Source organism: Mya arenaria, chromosome 4 (assembly GCF_026914265.1).
Source record: "Mya arenaria isolate MELC-2E11 chromosome 4, ASM2691426v1".
Classification (NCBI taxonomy): Eukaryota; Metazoa; Mollusca; class Bivalvia; order Myida; family Myidae; genus Mya; species Mya arenaria.
The window spans coordinates 76125390-76151569 of record NC_069125.1 but is presented as its reverse complement, the minus strand read 5'-3'; the positions used below and the strand labels follow the sequence as shown (position 1 = coordinate 76151569).

The following is a 26180-nucleotide window of genomic DNA, read 5'->3' as shown; positions in this document are numbered from 1 at the left end:
CGGACAACTGTGGGGTCACGGGATATTGTGCCAAACGCTAAAACTGCAACTGCATAAGCACTTCAAATACTTGAATTTGATTACATTTCAATAACCATATTGGCATCAATCCCATCATGTGATAATACAAAAGGTAAGTATGTACTCGTGAAATTGTATAGTTTAGGATCACAATGTGAACCATTATTATAAAACTTTCAATAAGTAAAGGAACAAAGTTATCAGATTTCAAAAAATGCCGGTCAAAAACATTATGTAGGTTACTTAACAAATAATCGTACGGTTTGAGGATATTACTTGCTAGTGAAGCAATTTAAAAGAATAATTATTGTATTGCCCAAATGCTTTGAGCGATATAATACACCAATTCTATAATCGAGCAGGATCTATATATCAAATCTTGTTTTGTAACGATTAATGAATTTCCAACTGTGTTTGCGTCCTTGCTATTGAGAACGGGTTTACTAACAGACACTTTCATTCGCTCAACTCTTAACCAACTGTCACAGACCAAACATAAATGGTGAAAAGTAATATTATGCATGTCATAATTACATTGCGAGTAAATAATGTCTATGAACATTATTAATCAATCCTGCAGCGTTCGTTGCTCGTGTATGTGTGTGTGTGTGTGTGTGTGCGCGCGCGCGTGTGCGTGAGAGTGGGTGGGTGTGTGTTGGTATGTGGGTGGGTGTGGGTATGTAGGTGAGTGTGTGTGTGGGTGTATGCGTGTGTTTGTGCGTGCGTGGGTGCGTCTATGCGTGCGAGCGAGCGTGTGCATATCTGTGTGTGCGTGTCTGCGTGTGTGCGTGCGCGTCCGTCCGTGCGTGCTTGTGTGTGTGTGTGTGTGTGTGTGTGCGTGTGTGCGCGCGTGTGTGCGCGTGTGCGTGCGTGCGTGTGTGTGTGTTAAAATGAACTACTGCTCCCTGTTAGGCTATGAATCAAGTAATGTGCGAGTCTTAAAGCATATGCTTAATTGCAGTCAACTAAGATCTAAGAAAATGCAATTGTTTAAACATCTCTTTACTTACAATCATCTGTCTTCAATTAAATTTATTCTAATTCATTCAAAAATTCTATCACTCTTATTACGAACTGTTCGTATAATTGATGAAAACGGATTTAAAAGTTCTAAAACATATCAGCTTACATCAGGCTGATTTCCTTTGCTCTTCTCTTGATTTATAAGATGTTTAGTAATTACCTGGAGGATGCAGGAAAGGAAGTGGATTCAGAACAAAGCCATATTCATTTATCTAATCATGGCGTCATGTGTATCTAAACGTTTTTTTTTATTAAATTGAGGAATTCGTCTTTTTATAAAAGCTGTATGATAACTGCTTTAAGATATATACGTATAAGTCTATATTTTTATTAATTTTACAATATATTATTATTTTTTACCAATTAAATTATTGAAAGCTTAATATCTGTATATGTCTCTTTTACTCTTAAACACTGCTGGAGTATCCTTTGTATATAAATTGGGTTGCTTTTTGTGATTTAAAGAAAGATAAACCTAAAAGCCTAGTCAAGCGCAGCAAATTCACATTGAAAATGCAAACTAATAACCTGAATATCGATATGTTATTGTAATGAAGTAACCAACCAGCTTCGTCTTTCGCAAAATCAGGAAGTCATCTTGGGTAGATTACCGTGCGCGTTTGCAAAAGAGCGAAGACTGCCCCATTACCTCGTCGGAATCGGGATTCATAAGTTTTAATATGGCATTCGTACATTTAGTGTCAATTTTGATTATCATTCAGATAGTTTCTATACGGTGTCAAGGTAGGTTTTATTGTTTATTTGCGTTGTTTCTTCTTTCTTTCTATTTTTCTTTCTTCCTTTCTTTCTTTCTTTCTTTCTTTCTTTCTTTCTTTCTCATTCTTTCTTTCTTTCTTTCTTTCTTTCTTTCTTTCTTTCTTTCTTTCTTTCTTTCTTTTTTTCTTTAATTAATTAATTAATTTTTTATTCATTCATTCATTTTTATTAAATTTTTTATTTATTCATTTATCAAGAGCAATATTCACCATGTTTATGCATACACGTATATGATAAAAGCTTAGGGATACATCGTAGTTTGTTTAAAATCTGTCATTAAATTGCAAAAGGCAGGCCGCCTTCTAAATTTTCATGTGGTAATTCATTGTTTTAGATTTATTTTGTTAAAAAGCATTGAAAAATAATGAACAAAAGATCAATTTAGTTTCATCGTCCTTGGTACAACTGTTCATATCACGTCCAACCTGAGACCTATAAAGTCGCCATGTTACAGACACAATTATTTATCATCAAAATTCAAAAGAATGGAAAAACGTTTCCAATAAGTTTATATAAAAATGCACTTGACACGGTTTGACTTTCACTGATAAATTTGTGCTTATTTTGTGCAAGCTTCCATGGAATGTACCCTACATGACACCTAAGTAATAAGTGGTAAATAAGACAAACAGTGGTCTTTAAGTAATAACAAATTAAAAAAACAACATTGTTTATGTGTAATAACAAAATAAGAAAAAAATATAATGCATATTTTATAATTATAAGATATATACACCAGAACGTTCAAGTCCATTGCAATTATTGATATTACAATAAATGTGGTTGTTCATGCTTTGTAACGATCAAATCGTTAAACGACGACACAACAATTATTTATTTTTTTCAAGTTTCAAGTTGTATTGGTAAGTTGACATTTAGGCATTGACCATTTTCAAATGGTATTAAATTCAATTTCATAGACACAAACGTATATACACACGCTATCAATAGTAATGGTATATAAAATAAAAATAAATGTTTAATTGAAACAGTTTGAACATAGATAAAACACAGTCATAGGCATCGTATTATTGAATGTAATACATCTTAATACCTATAGAAATTTAAATCCGGCAATTGTGTGAATCACTTGCTAGGAAGAAAGTAAATTCTTCAACTTAACTAGGATAGGCAAATGTGATTGAATGCAATTTTTCATACGCATTTCTCTGAATGCAGAGGAGAAAAAAGAAAAATAATTGCTCTTGACATACTTATTATTATTATTCTCCTTATTTCCACCCGAAAGGGATTTAAACAATATTAAACAAACAAACAAACAGTCATATATACAATATAAACAGCAATATACATTATAAGGCACAAAGTTGTTATACAATGATGACGATGTTGATGTGCCCTTTAAGTTGGTATAACAGTTGATGAGTACTCGCAACATTCTACCACGAATTCCATAGTCATGAAGTTTAACAAATAGGGCTGGGTGCAATACATTGTCAAAGGTACCAGAAGTGTCTAGTATTGTTACATATGACGGGGAGCCGTACTCTAGGCCTGTGAATATAGTTTCCTGAAGAGCAAAGGATGCTGTTATCGATCCAAGTCCTTTTTGATGTCCATTCTGTTGTCCATCTGGACAAAAATATGTTTTACTGACCATGTTTGAAGACGTTTACGCACAAGTGTTTCGAAAACTTTATATAATAAAGGCAGTTATGTGAAAGGACAATAACTTTTACATGTATTTTTTTATCTTCTTCTGTTTGTGAATGGGTATGATAATTCCCAACATGCAATCTTTTGGTATATACGAGCCTTTTATTATCATATTAAATAACACTATGAGACAATTTTGTTAAGTTGATCCGCCATGTATTAAGTGCTCTTTTACAAATCACCTGGCACTTTTCTTCGTTTTAGTTCTTTCAATATGCCATTAACGTCATTACAGGTTGCGTCACAAGTTAGTACGTCACCCGACGAGTAGTCATTGGATTTAAGAAACGTTTGTATTTTTTCAGCTAGTTTGGAATGAAAAATAGTATTATAATCAGGAAACTGTTTAAGCGAAAAAAACATCTTTATAATCTTTATAATAATCGCTAAAGGCATTTGAAATGCCCTGGGGTCTCTGAAAGTTATATTTTTCCACTGAATTTCGTAGATAGTTTCTTTTGTCTTGTTCTGATTCTGCTTCGAGCGGAAAAGAATCCAAAATAAACGTATATCGCAAGTTGCAACACGGCTAAGTTCGTCATAAAAGTAATTATCACATTGAGACTTTGCCTGTTTTTGAGTATTGATAAATTTACGTTTTGTCGCCTTACAATTGTCATATAAATAATGCCCGCTTTGTCTTATAGACCCATTTTCTACCCACCTTTTTCTGGCCGTGCGCTGTCTTGAGTGCGCTGATTTTACGTCTTTATTCCAGTACGGTTTTGTGTGAGCTGTGATCTTTGCCGGCGGTAAGGCTTAAGAAGCGGCATAGATTGCTTTTAATATATGAGAAAACAACAATTCAATGCTATCTTCGTCTGCACATAGAAGATATGTATTTAAAGATTTTAGATATGCTTCTAATATGCTTACATAATTCTCGAAGTTAGCTACAAAACATTAATTCCATGCGATAAAGTTCTCGGCATCTTGAACAAAATGTGAGCAGCTGTGTAAGGATCGGAAGGTGGTCTGAAATCGAGCAGCCTGAAACCGCCAAGCAATCATCATTTAGCACCCTGTTGTTAAGAATAGTATCTGACTGCCATGTTCCAGTGGTGACGTAGCATCAAACAAGCCTTGCATATGATCCAGAAATTCGATGAAATTGGCGATTTCATAGTTTACTGATGACATGTATACAGCGAATATAAAAACTGTCAAATTCTGTTTTGAATATACTTTTAGGCCACTTATATTTGAGCAGTATTGAATTACTATCGGTTTAGTCGAGAAAGATAAAGACCAGTTTAATGAAATTGTATACCTTAATAACTAAATGCATTGACAATCTCAATATTAACATCATTAATTGACCATCTTAATGTTCAACTTTTTTTCTCTCAAACAAACATACTTATTAGTTATATTCACATTAATATTTAAATCCCATTTGCATGAAAACTGATAAAGAGAATCAGGTTGTTTATATATATATATGATAGTTTATTAAAGTCTCATCAATACAACATATATACATCACCTATTAAATATACATTAAAACATGCATTGCCACTCAGTATATGAGTTATAAGAGACTATACCACACACACACAAAACATAAAACTACATATTACTTATTTAACATCTAAAGTCGATATATACAAAAGTAAGAAACTAGAAACCAATGCTAATCTTGTTTTAAAACTTAGTTAAATCAAACAAAATAAAATACCGAAAATGAACGCGCACAAACGTGCATACTTACGAAATGGGTGTAAAAAATCGAATATCACCCCGGTCAGACCGTAGATGAACTGATTAGCACTCATTTCTAGCTTAACGTAAAATAACACAATAATTTAAGTTTAAAAAAAACAAAAACAACATTACTTACACAAATAAAACATCCTATAATTAAGAATACCGTTGCAGGTTTTGGCACTAAGTCTTGACAACATGTTATTTGATAAAATAAAAGACAACTTATCTATATCAGACATACTTTGAAATAATGGATTAAATGTGTTCGCCTTTTCTAACAATGGCATTCTTATATTATTATACAACTTACAATAGAATAACACATGAATTTCTGATTCAACAGAGTTGCAAAAAGGGCAAAGACGATCATTTAGGGCAAGATTTTCATATCGGCCCGTTTCCACTCGAATAGGAGCTACCCCGCATCTAAATTTACTTAACGCTGCCCTATGTTTTGGCGGCATAATCAATTTACAATAATTTTCAACAGAATAGTTAATTTTATACTTGCAATAGTTTCTTAACTTATTTCCACCCCTTCCACGTATACCTTTTGGTCTATTAATAGAATCGTGCCACTCATTGATATACGCTGACATCATTTTATCATATATTTGGCTAACAACGGTGGATTTTGGTACATGGTCATTCATTTTAGTATATATATCCAAGTCAAGGCTTACCATCTTCTCATTTACATAATAAAACCAAGATTTGTATGTATTACATGCCTTGCCGTTTGCCCAAAGAGCTATTCGTTTATTGATACGAGACACAGGTGTATTACACAACCTTGACCAATGTCCGACTATAGATTTCCATTGACGGATAATCGGTGGTACCCAGGCCATTTCGCCTGAAACAGCATCATTAGGTGTATATTTCCCAACGCCGAGAAAGAAATGCATGGCTCTATTATGCACGGCGTTGATGCATGAAAACGATTTTACACCCCAGATGGATGCACCGTAACTTATAATCGGCCAAACAATAGAATCATATAATTTAGTGTATGCGTCATACGGTATACCACCAACGATTTTACATTTAGCAATAAGAAGCCCGAGCGCACGGCTAGCACTCTGAGCAACGGCTTTAGCAGTCACATTATAATCAAGAAATTCATTGATAACAATGCCAAGGTAAGTATACTTATCAACTGCATATAAACTGTCATTGCCACACTTAAAGTTGAAATTTGTGCGTTGTACAGATTGAGGACGAAAGTGAACTATATTACTCTTTGTTGTATTAATAGTCATGTCATTAATATTACACCAGTCAACTAAAGCATTTAAAAGTACTTGTAAATCAGCTTCGCTTGACGCTAGTAGAACAATGTCATCTGCATATAATAAAACACACACTTTCTCATCTTCAATAGAAATCCCAACAACTAAACTTTTTAAGTACTTAACTAGGTCATCTAAAAATAGATTAAACAATAATGGCGACAAGATGCAACCTTTCCGTAGGCCACTAGAAACATTAAACCAGTCTGTACAAAGAGAGTTAACACGTACACAGGAACTGACAGAGGAATAGAGCGACATAACAGCCTTAAGCATTTTACCAGATAAACCCAGTCCAAATAACCTTATCCATAACTTATCCCTATTAATAAAATCATAAGCTTTTTTAAAATCAATAAAAGCGGTAAATGTCGACAGTTTGCGTTTTTTCCTGGTATCAATAATACTAGTAAGACTAGAGATTTGGTCTATTGTACTTCTGTTTTTGCGAAAACCGCCCTGTTCGTCCTCTAATAACTTTTGATTTTCTACCCAATAACCAAGCCGATCACTTAACACAGTACAATAAATTTTATACACTGAGGGAGCAAGACTAATTCCTCTATATGATGACGGATCTCTAGGGTCCGTTCTTGATGACTTTGATATTGGGTTAACTATACACTTATTCCAAATACTTGGCACCGTACTAGAATTGAAACAAATGTTAAATAAGGAATGCATGAACAAAATTGCAGAATCATTTTTTAAAGCTTCGCAATATATATTGTCCCCACCAATGGCTTTACCAGTTTTAGCTTTATCTACAGCTTTTTTCACTTCCATAACAGAAATATTTGCATTAAATGAAACATGAGCACCATCTCTTAAATTATTAGTGTTAAGCGCGGAGACATCATAATTATGCGTATTGAATAAAGTACTAAAACTTGATTTCCATTTATCCAGTACAACGTTAATATCATGACATATAGAACCATCATCAAGTTTAATTTCCATTGGAATACGCTTCTTCCTTTCTTGGTTAATGCCTATATTACCAATAGATTTCCAAAACCTGTCATTATTTGTAACAGCCTCGTTTAAGATTTCATTTTGCATATTGTACCAGTAGAACCGTTTAGCTCTTTGTACCTCTCTGTCAAAATATTTTCTAGCAGAAATATAATCAGTCTTTAATGCCCATGATTCACTTTTACCAACAGAGCTAAGCCAAGCTTTCTCCGCAGTACACATATGATACCATAAAACAGACAATTTCCCACTCCACCAAGGTTTGCCTGGTCTATGCTTTTTGTTACATCTGCTAGTACCATAGCTTATCTTAATAAACTTATATGGAAGCTCACTATACATAAAATTCTTGATTAAATCACACCATTTACAATATAAAGTATCGATATCACATTGCCGCTGCATATCTTGCTCTAACTTGTCAAATAATGCATTTAACTTACAAAGCGTTTCATGGTCACACATAAAATTACATGAAATTTTATCAAGATCAAATTTATCAAAAGTATTTGACGTATTTTCTGAACAAGAATCAGCCCGCTCTTCAACACTATTACAAATAATATTCCATCTCAGTAAAGAGTGATCAGGAACACCATGATTGGCGAAAGAATTCAGTGTTGGTATATTATTAATCATATCTGTAACATGAATGACTGAAAACTTTTCAAATGAATCAATACATTCGTGTGGGACGATACAGTAGTCTACTACCGATCTTCCCTTCGTGTTTTAAGTATTCCACGGAAGTTGCTGGACATGACACGGTCTGCATATGAAAGGTCATGGTCAATGAACACTTTATTGAAATGTGGGTTTCGCTGAAGTTCGGGTTTCTTCAACGTAACTTTACGTTTATCTTCCATGGACCTCATTCTGGCAACTATAATAGCAGGATTATATTGGTTTGTTGAGGTTTTGCGTTCAGCAGATTCACAAGTAATGCCGTGGAGTTTGAGAACGTCTTTCACTAGCGTGTTTACTCTAGACACGGTATTTTCGTTCTGTATTTCTGCTAGGCCACGAATAATAATGTTCCTGGAAATATCATTTCCAGAGGCAGGACGGTTATCTGCGAGATTCGACTTTAGCCTTAAGCTCCGTAATCTCTTCGCTGACGTCAACACGCATGGTTTCCTTAAAAACGTCCATTCTGTCGTCCACGTCCCTGCGTATACGATTCAGTTCACTGTTAATGCGTTTATCCAGCAATTGTGATACTTTTGAAGATATTCGCTGTTCGAGGGTAGCTTCTAGTTTGTCTACCCTCTCACTGAGTGATGTGAAGAGCATATGCATATCAGCAGACATCTTACGCACAAGCTGTTCAACAGTGACGTCACCGTCAACATCAATGTCAATGTCAGCCTGAGTAATAACCACTTTATTGCTCGTTCGACGCGGTGCCGGTGTCGGTGGCGTTGGCTGAATATCATAAAGCGTCCGTTTGGCTGACTGCCGGGGCTTCTTAACAGGTGAATCTACGAGCTCTACAGGGCTATTAGCTGGGCGCTTTTTACTGTTCGTGAGATCTGGTGAGCCAACGCGCGTCACGCGCTGCGATAACATCACTGATTCAACGAATGCTGCAGCTTCATCACCACTACCTATATCAGATGACTGTATTAAATTGCTTCCCATAGCCATATTTTCAAAAATACAATTTAAAGCACTTTTAATACCCCCTTTACACAAAAAGGTAAATCCAATTATCCCTAATTATCACCACTCCGACTCCGACTTTATAAATATCACTACAGCTGGGTGAGATCTTCTCAGCCACCGTTCAAGTTAGTGGACACCGTTTTATGCGTCTTTGTTTCCTATTGTCTATTTCATTTTCCCAAATAACTTATTTATTTTATTATATAAACTTTTAATTTCAATCCAGTGAACTCCAATAATTTAGACATATACGCACATATAAGTTTTATACCATAAATCCAACGTTAACCACAATAGATTCCAATTTTTGCGAGAGCACAAAGAACACGACTGTACTGTTCAACAACTGTATCCAAATCTCTTTTTCTAAAAAATATGGAACGCTTCACGAATTTGCGTTTGAAAGTGTTAATTTCTGGACAAGAAATGATGAAAACAATATCTGGTGCAAAAAGTTGCATACATATTGATGGCAAACGCCCTTTTCACTCAGGTTATTGAAATATATAAATCTGTTATGTCATTAATAAATAATATAAACAATAGTGAAACTAGAGGTTCACCCTGTTTAGCCCAATGAGTAACATCGAAAACCTCAGAAAATGGCATACAATTTTTAATGTAAAATAGAAAAAAGAGATAAATACATTGAATCATATCAAGCATTTTGTTATTCATAACGGTTTGCATGAGTTTATTTCAACATGATTCACTTAATACAGTATAAAACGCCTTTTCATAGCCTTTAAAGTCACACTATATTTTCGAGTTGTTATTAATTTTATGAAAATAAAATCCGTGTTATAACGAATTTGTCTGAACTGAAATTGCGAAGAGTTGAATAATTTATCTCGTTCACACTACTGGTTTATTCTGTTACGTTAAGAAATTAAACAAGTTTGCAATCCAAACAATTCCTTAAAGTTATGCCCCTATTTTTTCGAAGCACAAGAACGATCACTTATCCTGACAGATTTAGGACATAACTTTTACGCAGAATTCAACTGTGTCAATATTACGCAAGATAGCCAGAATTCTTACTCATCATTACAATTTATTATAAATTAATATAAAATACGTGAGAGCCAAACATTTGTCTTATTTCTTTCGCGTTCGACTCAATTAAACAGCATGAAATTGGCACTAAACATGTTATGCCAATAAAATCAGATAACGATGACTTAATCGTTAAAGCGTTTACTTATAGACATTGAATTTTCATCTACACTGTCTTATTACATGTAATTAAGCCATACAACCATGTTCCATATATATATTATGTACATACTCGATCTCACTTATAATTGTGTTTATATATATGTATGTATTGCCATGTTCAATCTTTTCTTCAAAGGAGGAAATCAAGAATTATCTATCTATCTTCATCATACCGTAAATCAGCAGGATCACAATAGTCCCAAATAATCTTAACATAAGTAGAAGTCAAGCATTGTATCAGTATATAAATGTATATATTGCATACCTATGAAAAAGATGGCAAAGTCAGTTATACATGGCATGTATAATTTTGTTTGCTACCTGTTTCTGGGGATGATTGGGTTACTTTCAGTGCAAGGTGAGTTAAAGTACAAGATGTTAACCCGTTATTTGATCACTGAAACTTAAATATTTCCCTAACCTTTTTAAATACAAAATATTTCTTTGATATTGAGCCGGCTTAAATTAAGGAGTAAAATGATATAAATGACCTTAATGTACTCAAAAAGATAATTACGACTGTATCGACATATATTGTTCATTATATCCACGCAACAAAGACAGACATCTGGCATACTTTGCCTCGCCACAGCGAATGCTACAGGTGCAATCCCAGTAACATAGTAAAATAACAATGATTTACGACGGTCTTCCAAAGTTATGCTATACGGTCACAATTGATACACGCTTTCTTGTAACATCATTTTTAACCTAGTAGCCATTGTTTAATAGTGTCGTTGAACTGCCATTGTTATATTAGTATGACACTGACAAATGTTTCAAGGAACAGTTCTTGTATGACTGTTGATATCCTTTCGAATACCGCTACCATACATCGACGCGCTACCGTAGCCGCCTAATGCAGACCAATTTTTCAAGGGTGCTGGTTACCGCTACTGTTTTACTGTAGGAATACTGTAGACGACTGAAACGTACCGAAAAAGTAGGTACGTCCAGTTCCACAGCCGCAAAATGCACATTTTCCACAAATTTGTGGTACGTTTTTCATTAAAATAAGAAGGATTGTGAATTTTAAAAACAGCATTAATACGCTATGGTACTTTATCTTAGAAACAGTTACTACACTACGGAATTTCTTTCAAATATAATAACCATGCAAAAATAAGCAACGGTATTTCTTTAAAAATCGTCATTCAACATTATTCGCCTCTGGCTTTTGTAAATTTGCTTTAATAAAACAGCATGGTTATGCTTTTCCTCTTGTATCAGAAGTACGCTGTGGTATCACTGTTAAATTTAAGAAATGAGCAAAACTGCGCAGTGGTATTACTGTGATATTTGTTTACGGACTGTGTGTTAACTTCGATAAGGTAGACATTTCATGTTTGAATTAAACTAAATCAGTCACTTAAGTGCACTTTGGTAGCGTTCTTGAATCTAGAAGTATGCAAAACTACGCAGCGGTATTTCCTGTATAAACATAATACGTAATCAACATAGCACAACCCATTTCAAAGGCGACGTTGCCTTTGAAGGTCATTAAACGCTAGTAAAGCTTCCTTTTAAAACTGTTGAAATATATGCTATAACTTTCATATAAATCCAACCGGACATCTATTACGTGATCGCTATAAAGTTATCATGGAAACCATAGTGACTGCAAATATATCAACAGAACATCCATTACAAAATAGCTGTCACAGTTGCCATGAAAACCACTGCAATAGACAATAAACCAACCGGACAAATATCACAAGGTCGCATCAAGGTAACATTGGAACTACAGTGACCCCTGTTATGAAAGTTGTATAGGAAAGGAGCATGACTTAATACAACATGCATAAATACATATCTGTCGATGAAGCATTGATCAAATGTCACGGTCACCATTCAAGAATCGTTGGTGCTCCGTGTGTCATGGGGTATCTCAGGAATTACCAGGCTCACTTAAGTCGAAAGATAGAAGTAAGGTTGACTCGAACAGTTGTAGAGAACTGTAGAGAAAACATCACAGGATGATCATGTTGTATTTGCCGACAAGTTTAAAACATCAGTTCCTCTGGCGTTTGGAAAAAGATCTATACATTCGTGTCACGCATTAAACACCGGAAGGACATATTGGTCAATAGCAAAATCAGTCCACGAAAAGAGATGGCAAAGTTAGGATGCTCAGCAGAGGGAAACACATGGCATGAAATATTTCCGACCGGAAGCTTATGTCCACTGCATGGGAATAATCAAAACATGTGTGCAACCCGATGACATGTTTCAATCCTATTATAAATAGCCGGCAGAACAAGGTTTTGACGGAAGAAGTAAATACAAAAGGAAAGTGGGGAAAAAACATGCATCAAAGTATTTTTTTTATTAAAAAAGAGCATGGGTGTTGCAGACAGTCAACATTTACAGTGTACCAACACAAAGTGCTTATTTGTGGACCTAATTTGTGTGGTCTGCCGTGGACATCTCGCTTGTGATTCATCATGTATAAAGCGTCAACCCTCCGGCTACCGGCTAAGAGAATGGTAATAGTTTTTTACAGTATATTACAAACATGCTGTAGAATGTTAAATAGTAACCATAATCAGGTTTAATAACACATTGATCGTTGCATGTACCACCAAAATGAAACATGAACAACATCTTAAAAAACAATCAGCTGTTTAATGTTTTATGTTTCTGTTTTTAGGTTGCAGAACAACTTATCGGCGGGAATAGCACACGTATAAGGAAATCCAAACAAACAAGCGACATTTTTTAACTTGACCTCTTTGGCAATGTGCAGTGCAGAGTCAGCTTGCACGAGTATAATTCTAATGTCTATAAACTAAAACTCAAATGAAATGTTATTTTATTTAAGGGAATGTTTTATTTAGTATCGTGGCATTACCTCTAGAAAAGGCCAAATGTGGAGGTCAAGTCCAACAAGACTATGGCTCCAGAAACACAGATGAACGGAAAACAACAACTCATGTATGTTAAACATTTTCAAAAATATATGTTTTTTTTATATAGTTGCATTTTGAAATGACCCTTCAATCGAAACAATGAACGGCCTCTGAAGTTCATGAAAATGCATACATTAAATTAGTTCTACTGTTTAATGGCACATCTTGAATTTCATAGTCTAGTACAAGAAAGCGCCGTTTAGATCAATCATGTATTTAAATAAATTTTCAATATAGTATTGATGAAATAATCATAACAAAATGTTGTTCAGGTGTCAACCTTTTCTTCCTGAAGGGACAAATAATGTTTGTTTTAATGTTTTTTTATAGAATTAAACATTTCATGCTTAAAATGAGAACATATTTTTCGAAATTACACATATACGATGCAATTGTCGCTATCAACGTGTCGTTATAACAAATATTCATCAATATGTGATTTCTTTTTACAGACCGATGCTATTGCATTGCACCAGAAACTCCACTAGACTGTTGCCGTTTCATTAATCGCATGCTGTGATTATACTGGTGTGGTTTCCCGTGACAAATCTTGCGATATTTTTTGCAATATAATAGTTACAGTCAAAACTGATTTATATTTTGGTCTATATTTTTCTATTATATAATTATGAACATGTGTTCTTTGTTGATATGAGAAAAAATATTATCATTATTGATTTTGGTCATGTTTGATTTTATCCCTATGTATTCCTCAAGTTCCTATGATGCAAATAAATGATCTATACATTTTATAACCGTGATATATGAATGAATTATGAATCCGTATTTGGATTTTAGTCCTATAAGTATACATTTATATGGGAAATGAATGAACATGTGTGTAAAATATCATGATAGAGAATCGTTATTGTAATTCCTTTCTGATTTATTTGATAAAAAAACATATTGTTTTGTAATCGCTCTATGCATGTGTAAATACTAGAATAAACAAAATATGTATAATATAATGAAAACAACAGGGACAAGACCATTTGTCGAACAGTAAAAAATAGGCCCTGTTAAGGGTTACACGTCAAGGACCCAAAAAACGATGAACTAGAGACACAAACATTGTTACACCACTTCTTAAATCATCAGTTTCACTTTTTGTTTTATTACTGAATTTTACATAGAATGAGACGTGCCTGAAAAACTGTGATAGTGTGATGTCTGCATTAAAATTAAGCAGGCTAAATTAGCGTATTTAAGCACACACATGCATAATATGATTGAAATAATAAAAAAAAACAGTTTGCAACGTTGCCTTACAAACATTTTTTTAAGCATTGTACTTTTGAAATACACAATGTATTTTGGAAAACCTTTTTCTACTACTGTAGTACAAAATTGCTGTTTTAGAAATATCATATACTAGCCGTAGCGTATTTATGGGGAAAACGACAGACATAAATATCGAGTTACTACAAAAGTTAAAACTGCCATAGTGTATCTATGCATGCACATGTGGTATAATTCCAAGATTGATCATAACATTAAACGTCTCCGGCAATTTTGAAATACATTTACCTGAAAGGTTTGTACTAGAACTACCAGAGTGTATTAATGCATAATATTATCCTTTATGTTCTTAACAAATTGTTCAAATAAGTAATTCCTATCTACAAAACTCGCCTATAGTAGTTTTATAAACATTAAAAAGTAGCTTATACCGAAGATGAAAAATACCACAACCTACATATCACAGGATTACCATTGCGCTGTTTTGCATGTGCGTTTACCTACTGATGATTGTCTTCAATCAAATTACTACAACACACGTCTACGGTTATTTCTACATTTGTTCAAAATTCATCATATCCGTAGTGTATTAATGAGAGTTTTGTAATTTTCCGAAGTCAACCAGAGCGTAGTTATGCCGATATGTCATATTTATTAATAAGTGAATATTTTAGTTGCCATTACATAATAAAACCAATAAAATGCATTTTATTGTATTATTGTGTCTATTTAAGGGTTTAAGTATAAGGAAAAATGTACATTTTCACTAGAACATTACCTAATTAGGGATAATGTATATGTCACTAATTCGTGAAATGCAAACTTGATTTATAAGGGTGTTATGTTATATAATTTTATGTACTATATAATGTTTGTAATTAATTTCTTTAATTGTGTTATAAACTTGTACTGTTTTAAAATTGATGAACATTTTACCTTATTGCTAACGCATTTTAATCAGGAGATTTAAGTCTCTGCTTTTAGCAAAACATGTACAAGATTATAAAAATAAGCGGTATTCCCACGCTGTACGATAGCGGTAATCAGAAGCCGAAAATTTGAGTACGGTTTACACTGCTGTGGTAGTTCGCCGGTGTATGATAGAGGTAATGGGGACACCCAAATTTAGGGTCTGCATTAGGCGGCTATGGTAGCGGAAAGGATATAATGGTATAATTACAACTTACAAGGAACTTAATCTAGAGAATTGAGAACGACGCTACCACTTTACGTATATGGACCGGAGAATGGTCATGAAACATTTAAATGCCCTATTAGAATAGTATGATATACCTTAATCATGAGGTCTTAAAATGTAACATTATAAAGCATATCTCAAACGATTTACTGCCCATCTGTTTCTACAATATCTTACACGGCAGCATTATTACTATGTTACATGTTACTATGTTACTATGTTGCGGTACATTACGGTTGCCATCGTTTATACTTGATAGAACAACTATAAGAATCTAAACAATATACATTTTGTCTGAAGTAATTTCCTAAAGATATCACCATAAACTCTTCATAAACTTGTTTTGATGAAATTGGCAATGCCACTTGATTTTCACTTAAATGCATTAAGAGCTTTCTAAAGTACACACTTAAAATATTGGGCAGTGTATATGGTATTTACTGCCTCTAAATGACTTAAAACATAATCTGCATTCATTTTACGAAATGTTCAGGCCAGACCAATTTATTAATCCCCCGCCACGGAGTGGGGAGATGACTATAGAAATTCACTTCGTCCGTCCGTCCGTCCCTCCGTCCGTCCGTCTGTCTGTAACATTTCGTGTCCGCGCTATAACTTACTTATGCATTGATGGAAAACCAAATTACTTGGTACAAATGTTGTCCTCATTGAGACGATGTGCATTGACCTTGACCCGGGTCCATACCTCAAAGGTCAAGGTCACACGAAACATTTTAAGGTCACAGTACACATGCTCGTGTCGGCGCTATAAATTACTTATGCATTGATGGATTATCATATTACTTGGTACAAATGTTTTCCTCATTTAGACGATGTGCAGTGACCTTAACCCGGGTCCATACCTCAAAGGTCAAGGTCAAACAAGACATTTAAAGGTCAGATTTCACATGCTTGTGTCCGAGCTATAACTTAATTATGCATTGATAGATTACGATATTACTTGGTACAAATGTTGTCCTCATTAGGACGATGTGCAGTGACCTTGACCCGGGTCAATACCTTAGGTGAAGGTCAAACGAGACATTTAAAGGTCAGAGTACACATGCTCAACGACTCATTTTCCTTCCTTTTTAGCCAAAAACCCTTGATATTGATTTTACCTACACTACACACAATATGAATAACTTTAACAAATATCCTTTTATAATATGTTCATATATCCAAGGATATTTAGGTTACCGATCAAACAACTTGCTTTTCTTATAATTTCACTCTTGACCAGTGGTGGTGTACAATTTTGGTAAGATTCAAGGTACCAAAAACAAAATATACTAAAAACAATGGCGGGGGATATAGCCGTCCTTAGGACTGCCTTGTTGGAATTAAAATGGCACTATCATGAATGGAAATCATTTGTAACGTAAGTTTTGGAAGAATCCCTTTAACTTAAATGCGCAAGGAATCATATATAAAATACACCACACAACAAGACACACACCAAGGTACGCCTTTATAAAACTAGGTGTTTGACAACACAACGCCCACAATGTCAAAATCATGGTTCAGTTCTATGAAAGTTTACGTAATTGTTGGTAAGTTAACGGATATGCATGACAGTTAAGACAAAAAAAAAAAAATATCTGACAAATGAATCCTGATTGTAACCTTGACCTTTGACCTACATACATTGGTCTAGCAAGCGACATGATCATTCTAAACATTTGTCTAAGGGTTTGAGTGTGACCTCTAATTTTGACTAACAGAAATGAGTTTTGAAGGCAACGCATCGCTTTCTCATAATGAACGATTATAACAAGTTATTTTTAAATACCAAAATGCATGGTTAAGACACAGCAAGGACAGGTTTTGACCAATGACCCTTCATTCCGACCTTGCCATATGAACTATAAAATTGTTATTTTTACGCGACACACCGTTTTATCATGGTCATTATATGGGATTCTTTTACCATTGACCCTAAAGTGTGACCTTGACCTTATAAACATAGGTTTCATATGCGTCAAACCGCTCTCACGTGATGAACACTTGTGCAAAGTAATTTTAAAATCCCTCAAGACGCATTAACTTTTTTTTACAGACGTGTTCGCGAACCTTCAGATACAAGAGAGTTTGGCATCGTGTTTCGGTTTAGAAAACGACCATACTCGATGGATGCGGGCTACCTGTTCATCCCAAGACCTCGTCATTCTTATAGAATCCTTCACCGTCGTTTTCCACCCCGTTGTCATGAACTGTACAAACAACACCGTCATTTATGAAGAATATAGGGATGCCTGTTGTTTGAAAGGAAGCGTGAACAATACAAGGGACTGTACAGTTACACACCAGTTCGACACGAAATATTCCGTCGCCAATTATCAGACGTGTAATGGGCATTCTTCGTGTAATGTCATGGTCCCACAGCTGCTGGTACGGAACACTCACTGTCCATATGATATCTTCGAGCCGATACCACATGACATTGTCTCAAACTTTATGTACATGAATTACTACTGTCTTGAAAGTAAGTAAGTCTATGTCTCGTAAGATACCTATCTACGAAATCACGCTCGATAATTACACTTTAATTTATTTTAAGTTATCGACACGATGTCAAGTAACGTTTAACAGACCCTTTAAAAAAGTTATTTTTAGTTCGAATCTTTAACAGGCGTTATATCGTATCGTTTTAAACAAGTTAAGGTGTTTAAATATCTTCAGTTTAATAGGTTTAAGTACCATACTCCATTTAGCTAAATTTCTTGCGTACTTAAAAACAGTTTATTAGTACGTTAAATCTTAAATAGAGAAGCATAGTTTATTATGATTACTTTGAAATGGTTCCTATAAAAGTCTCAAAACATTTTTAAACGAAAAAATCAATTACACTTTACGAAGACAAAATTAGTAAGCTAAGCTTGATACTGTTAAAAGGCGAAAAATTAGTGCCTGGAAGATAAGTGAATCAAATCATATTCATTATACAAGTGAATTTAGCGAGACAAACCCTGTAGCCAAATACAAGTTAAAATTCAGTCCTAACCACATGCAGCAACGGATATATATTTTACCCTTTTTTAGGATTGTACCTCATAATTATTGAACTCAAATACGAAAGTGAATATGTTTAGTCTTTCCCACTGACTTTATATTGAAGAAGACCTTTAAATCAAACTTTTTTTGATACGTTCTCTTTTAGAGTCCCTGATTTTACCGGACAGCACCGGAAGCCTGACGACGCCTTCGCCGGGCAGTGTTATCTACCTACAGAGTCCTGGTTTTAGTAGTAGAAATCAGAGAATTCCGTATATGACAGACAGCGAATGTTCGATCCAAACAGACAACTGCAGTCCAGGGATATATGTTTACATCCTGCACCTGGTTTTAGAAGACAGGTTAATATTGATCGTTTAACAAATAAAATTACAAATGTCTTTTGTTTCCATGGCGTTAATGAAAACTTTGGTATAATCGGTTATCAGCATCTGAAAAAAGGTTGTTGTTTGAAATTGTTTTGTTTGAATTTTTCATAAAATTGGTAATCATAGCAGTCATTCTGTGACAGTGTCTAACCAATAATAATAATGTTATAATTAATAATAGATAAAAATTGGTTTTCTTGTTCTCTATAGTAACACTGGTGAGTATGATACTATCCCTTGCAACCAGACGTTGAAAATAGAAACTTCAAGAGGAGATGTGCTTGAAGAGTGGACGTGTGATGAAAATACCAATCTGCAAAAGGGACCTCTCACACTAAATGCAAACTACATTCTTCTAAAACTTGATAACAATTATACAAGTCCGAACGATTGGGATCAAAGCCGCGGGGGAGCGTATTGGTTAGGATTCAAATGTATGTTGTGTTTTTTATTTAATGCAATTCATTTACCAGAAACAAAACCTAGATTAAAAAAATGGGTATGGAAGTTTGGGCATTTGGCATCATTCAAACATAATCGGGCTGTACATTTGCCATGTACAGAGGGATTTTAGTAATATTTTTCACAAATGATCTCCATCACAAGATGTATATCATACAAGATCATAGTCTGTACATAAAAGATTAAGGTCACTTTAAAAAGTAAATTGGTCAAAATGCTTTGTTCTAGCTGTAACTTTGCCATGCATAGGGTGATTTTAACATAGTGCGTTCCATGACAAGACCGTGTTTCGCGTGCAAGACCGAGTTCTCTATGTTAAAGATTAAGGTCGCAATTACATGTCAATAGTTCAAATGCATTTTATGCAATGACGGTGCCTAACAATCCTTGATAAACAACCCTAGTTTTCATATAAGTCGTGTTGTTTGTTGAGTTTTGTGTTGCTGTTCGATGTTTCTGGTTTGTGATTTGAGTCTAGTGAACATATGTACTGCCTTTGACTTTGTTGGATCCCAATTTACTCAATTACGCTCCGATTCATCGAATATACAACGATTACCGAGGACGTTTGAAATTTGAAAAACACTTATCTATTTTCATCTTCCTCTTTGTTGAATATATTGATGATATTATTTTACAAAACCTCTCAAGCTTTGTTTTTAAGTGGTTTGATTGTTTTGCTATTCAAAGTATACGTACTCTTTTTTAGCTTTAGTGACAACAGGAAATATCAGAATCGACTGCCCTGCAATCGAACCACCTATCTGTACTGAAACAACGACAACAGTTACCACTTCATTAGCTGAAATGTCTTTTACAATTCCGACGACATCAACACGGGAAGCCAGTCCGACAACAGGCACAAACACTACGGTTTCTGACACGCCTTCTACAATATCAAAGAAGACAACACGAGAAACCAGTCCGATGGCAACAGACCATAACACCACAACTCCAAATACCAATTCAGACAGCACAACAACCACTCCAATTGTAGCTGACACTGCTCCTCAGCAAGCGATTCCAACGGCAGCGGTTATTGCACTTCCGAGTGGGCTTTCGGTTTTAATCATAATCATCGTTGTTATTGTAGCACGCTTCCTTCGATTACGACGAACTCAAAATAGTGAGACAATTAAGAAGCACTAAAGTAGCAAAACTAATATGTATTTAAAAAAACAACTGAAACACCATAATTTTTCTACATTGCAATAGTAAAAGTTTAAATTAAAACCAAACTCTAGTCAAATGGAATAAGCTATCATGTTTGGCCATGTGTATTTCTAAAATAAAAAATCTTTTCAGAAAATCCGGGACTGGTTCAGCCGTGCGAGTCGGATGAACGGCCGTACGAGCAAATATTGAGTATAAGGTGAGATGCAATAACTATATTTAACATCAGCTAGTTGACATTTAAAGTAATACGTCAAAAGTACGTTATGAAATGATTGTATATATTATTATACATTATTATAAAGCAAAAAGAAATCACTTATAAACAGTCTAAGCATATAAGCTATGTTAAAAACCCTCTTGAAAATATTCTTTGAAAATCACAACTAATACACAGTAGCCTATTAAGCTATTTCTATTTGCTTTGACATGTGACATTTACATATCAAACAGTATTATTGATAATGTAGCCGACTTCCCATCTCTGTAAAATCCGGATTACCCTTTTTTAGGACATTTTGAGACGGCACCCTCCTGTTTTACGCTTAAGTTATAATAATAAAATATGTAAATTCGTATGACAAAGACGGGCAAATCCAGAGCAGCAGTTAATGCTTCTTAGTCATTAAAAATTACACAACGTGTTCGTACTTATAATAAAACTTGATTAAAGCAGGCGGTGAACCGAATTTTGACAGTGCTATTTCACAGTAGTCAGTGTGACACTTTTTGTAAGTCAATATCATTTGATGAAGATATTTATATAAAAATAATATAATTACGAGACGTGCTTATTTACATTTCCTTATACTTGTATATGGAGACAAACTGTCGCCATATCGCACGAGCCGCATGCCATTATGAAGGTATTGTTTTGTAATCTGCACTCCGATTGGACAAGCGCGACGTCATTTACTAAATGGCAAACAACGTTTCAAATGTATCTGCAGTTATTTATTTATTCAAAACAAATGCATGTAGAGCAAATGAAAATACAAGAGCTGATTCCTGTACAGCGTATGTTCATGCAGTATGATCGCTCGAACAATATCCGTTCAATAAGTGTTACTTTACCTATAGGTAGACGTATTTATAACCACATCCATACAGGGGGCGGTGTTGAGCTTATTCATCCTCGCCTTCGGGTCCGACTGAGATCAAAGTTGGGGCGGTGTTGAAATTATATACCATCTCCATTGGGTCAGACTAACATCATTGCGTGAGGCAAAGCTGTACTTACTTACCATCGCCATTGGGTCAGACTCATATCATTATTTGGGCGGTGATGAACACGTTTTACCTTCGCCTTAGAGAGTCTTTCGGGCAGTGTTTAACGTTTTTATCATTGCTGTCGGGTCTGACATACATTATTTTCTGAGATGTTGTTAAACGTATTTTACATTGGCTTCAGGTCGGAATCTCGACATTATATAAGACGGTATTGATCGCATATATCCTAGTCCGCCCGGTTAGCTCAATCGGTAGAGCGTTGGACTCTGAATCGGACAACCCGGGTTCGATTCCCGGGCGGACCAGGTCACTTCTGTTGTGATTGGTTATGAAATCCTTTCTACGGTCATTCGCACTGTACCACTGCCCCTGGCATGTACAGAAGTTGTCAGTTCCTTGCAGAGGTGAAGGCACCCAGTACTGGTTCTGCCCAGGATAGGTGTGCGGTGGTTGAACTGTCACTCTGGGACCCTTCAATGTGCTCACGCCGGGACCCGGAGTATAAACTACTAACACCATATATCCTAGTTTTTGGATCAGACTGACATCCTTACTTACTTGGTTGTTGATGGACGTGTTTACCCTTACACTCGTGTCAGACACATCATTACAATTGACTGTAATAAACGTATATTCCCTTCCATGCGGATCAAACTCACATCATTACTATTGGCTGTAATGAAGGTATTTACCCTTACATTCGAGTCAGACTCACATCCTTACTTTGGCTGTAATGAACGTATTTACAGGATCAGGCTGACATGATTACTGGAGCAGTGAATAACGTATATACCCACACCTTCGGGTCAGACTGACATCAGCACTGGGGTGTTGATAAATGAACACACCCCCGCCTTCGGGTCAGTCTTACATCATAACGGGGGGGGAGGGGGGTATGAACGTATTAAAGCTTGCGTTCGTGTCAGACTCAGATGTAACGGGGGGTGGGGGGGGGGGTTGAACGTATTTAAACTTGCGTTCGTATCAGACTCAGATGTAACGGGGGGGGGGGGTATGAACGTATTTAAACTTGCGTTCGTGTCAGACTCAGATGTAACGGGGGGGGGGGGGGTATGAACGTATTTAAACTTGCGTTCGTGTCAGACTCAGATGTAACGGGGGGGGGGGGGTATGAACGTATTTAAACTTGCGTTCGTGTCAGACTCACGTCATGAGTTGAAGTGTTGCTGAACATATACGCTTGTTTCCTATTGACACAAGTATATTATAACTATTCTAGATGTGTTTAGCCTGCTGGAAACGTTCCAATTGATGAATTAACTGACAATTGTAATAAATAACAATTGAAAGTAAATGTATTTTTATTATTGTCTTTTCAGTATTTCAAATATCTACATACAGTATAACTTAATCACTACCATTGCATACACTTAATTAAATATATGAAAAATATACCAAGGTAACATTTCTATTAAACATGAGTCAATATTTGAGGTAAAAATCTAATTAGTTCTTTATTTATGGTTAGCTTACACCAAAAAACATTTAATATGCCAAATTTATTAAAACCAATATTAATTGAAGGAATTCACAGTGGTCAGTATTCTTTTAAAAAATGTTTCCAATCATGCTGTAAAAAACACCCAGTCTAGACTTTGAGCTTTGTTACCTGAGGTGAATTTGAATTAAAAAATCATGAATAATTTTAAAGAAGCAGTTCGTGTGTTTTTCATGATTTTCTGTTGTTAACTTTAATGTTTGTTTTTTGTAGCATAAACTCCTATACCGTCGCTAGGTTTGCAACGTAAGTTTACCAAAACTTAATATATTTATATATATATATGAAGTAAATCTATTTTAATATATTATTATTATACCTTTATAAAATGCAGACCCGCGGGACAAACTTTAAAACAAACTTTTAATTCAATTAATTTTTTGGTCAATTCTTCTCTTAAGACAGACACGGTCAACTATACTCTAAAGACAGCCACTAGAGTAGATTAAAGGCATACCATATAATAAGCGAAGTATGCATGATCTCATTTCCTTATCTGTCATATAACTATCATAAAAACTACAAATAACTTGTGTTGAATGTACGTGCTATTTCATTATTCAAATAGCGACGGTAGGCATGACGCTTCATCTGATGCATCTGATGACCAAAATAACCAGTATCTCAGACCTTTGCCCATCCCGAAGGACCAGAAAGAGAATGTATACGACAACAATCGAGGAGACATTGGTATCAAACACACATAATAGCCGAGCCTGACAAACTCAGACCATGGAATCGAGGAGACAGTGGTGCCAAAAAGGCTGAGAGATTTGACCGATAAAATATTAAGAAATGGAGCGAATATATCTTCACTGTTAACTTAACATTAATTTTCGAAACGAATATTAGTGGTCCAAATTCAAGAGTTGTTTTGGCGAATGGTAAAATGACTCGGTTTTAATTTGTTTGATAAGATGGTATAAATAGTTCAAGTTTCAACAACCTTCTTTGGGGATTTTATTTTTAACTTTGAAAAATACAAACATTGCGAAAGGAAAACCAACCTTAAAAAGGATTTAATAACCAACGTTGCTATATAGTGAAACAATGATAATGTGATATTTGTTTATATTTTGTAAATATTTCCAATTTGTGTAGCGCTTGTTAATTTGTTTATAACACCCATGTTTACTTTACAAACATGTTGTTTCTGTTTGTACATAAATATGTACGTAAAATACACAGATGAATTATATTAAATAAAGGAGTTCGAACAGACCGTTGTAAATTCCATTTGGCATGTCTTATCTTTCAAGAATAACAATTTTCTTACCCAGGATCTCTTTCCTTACAAATACATACATCTCCAAACCAACATGCGTCGTATTTTTGAGTTTCTTTGTATTCTGGGTTCATTCTCTACAATTTTAAAATAAATACGAGTAGTGTAAGTGTAAGAATATTTTATTGTCGTAAAATATAGTAATAAAAAGGATAAACTCGTGATTATTTCATGGTAATATATGTTCGATAATTTCCCAATTAAAGACATACATAAGTACCAAAAAAAGTGGAGAATCTGGGTTTGATCGTTTCGTTTGATTTCCTAGTACATGTTAGTATATGTGTAAAACAACATGTTTGTATGCATAAAGATCATTTTGCATATACATGTATGTAAGTTGTTACCTTCTACATAGAATTTTATAACGTTTCCACAAACTCTTGTTGGTTAGTTTTCACATTGATGGTTTAGGACACTGTGAATAAGTATTATTTCACATTTGGAAGCACATTTAATATGTTTCTAAAGATTGTAATAAAAGGAATGTTTCTTTTGACTGTTTTGTGACTACCTTGCTTTTAGACAAGATTCTGTGTTGTTGTTTTTTTTTCTTTCTAGATATTCGTTGACATTGTTAAATTATTTCAAACGGTTTCGACCGTATTCTTGTGTACATGAAAAATCTTCATGTTCGCTCTTTACAATTTATTAGTTGACTGTAATCGTTTTTGTGCAGTAGTTTAACATAGTAAAGAAAAGGTAACCACGTGGTTATTTTTTGTATGTTTTTTTATATTTACCCATTTGAAGAACTGAACAGAAAAACTTTAGCAGTATTGATACGTGCCAACACAATCGCCGAGCGTATTGACGCATTAAAACACATGGAGGTAGCCTCTGCCAGGAGTTTGTAAGAATATAACATTCATTTCAGAGTCAAATAATAAAACGTGTAGAAAGTAGCATGTGAGTCGTTTCTTTCTTTACCCAAAAAGTATTTTAAAATAAAACGGCTAAACAATGGTGAAACATGTACAGAACTTTCATTTTACACCTAATAATAATCCATTTTTCATTACGTTTTAAAGAAATACTGGTATAGTTTGTAAGCAATGTTTGAACATGAAACATGATAATACGTTGTGCTTCAAATATTGTTTTACAAGAAAATAAATCTTATTCTTATTTAATACATAAGCTGCGAAAACTTCATACACAATTGCATTTTTTACAGCACAGAAGTAAAAAACAGTACACTACTCACTGTCAGTTGGTGAGAAATCGTATGGTCTGGCCACACCCGTTAAATGTATTATGGGGTTTGCTGGTATTCAGTATTGATCGTTATTGGATCTAAGAATGTTGTAGCTTATCGGATTGTTTATTGTTAATAATTGACCAAAAGTGTGAATGATGTAATGATGTCAGACCATACGATTGACTTAAGTTGTATGATGAATACCTACCATGATCCTACTGCATGC

The 26180-nt window shown here is 34.7% G+C and overlaps 1 protein-coding gene and 1 non-coding gene across 2 annotated transcripts; both read left to right on the top strand.

Annotated features, from left to right (window-relative positions):
• Positions 1-1636: 1636 nt before the first annotated feature.
• LOC128231658 (uncharacterized) lies at positions 1637-25658 on the top strand. The gene is made up of 8 exons (XM_052944708.1): positions 1637-1788; positions 17761-18186; positions 18862-19057; positions 19295-19518; positions 20256-20672; positions 20852-20918; positions 23682-23714; positions 24037-25658. Exons 1-8 carry the CDS (start codon positions 1725-1727, stop codon positions 24173-24175), a joined length of 1566 nt encoding a protein of 521 aa, XP_052800668.1. The 5' UTR covers positions 1637-1724; the 3' UTR covers positions 24176-25658.
• Positions 22178-22254, top strand: Trnaq-cug (transfer RNA glutamine (anticodon CUG)). The gene has a single exon. It is a non-coding gene; the product is annotated as a tRNA-Gln (tRNA).
• Positions 25659-26180: the final 522 nt, after the last annotated feature.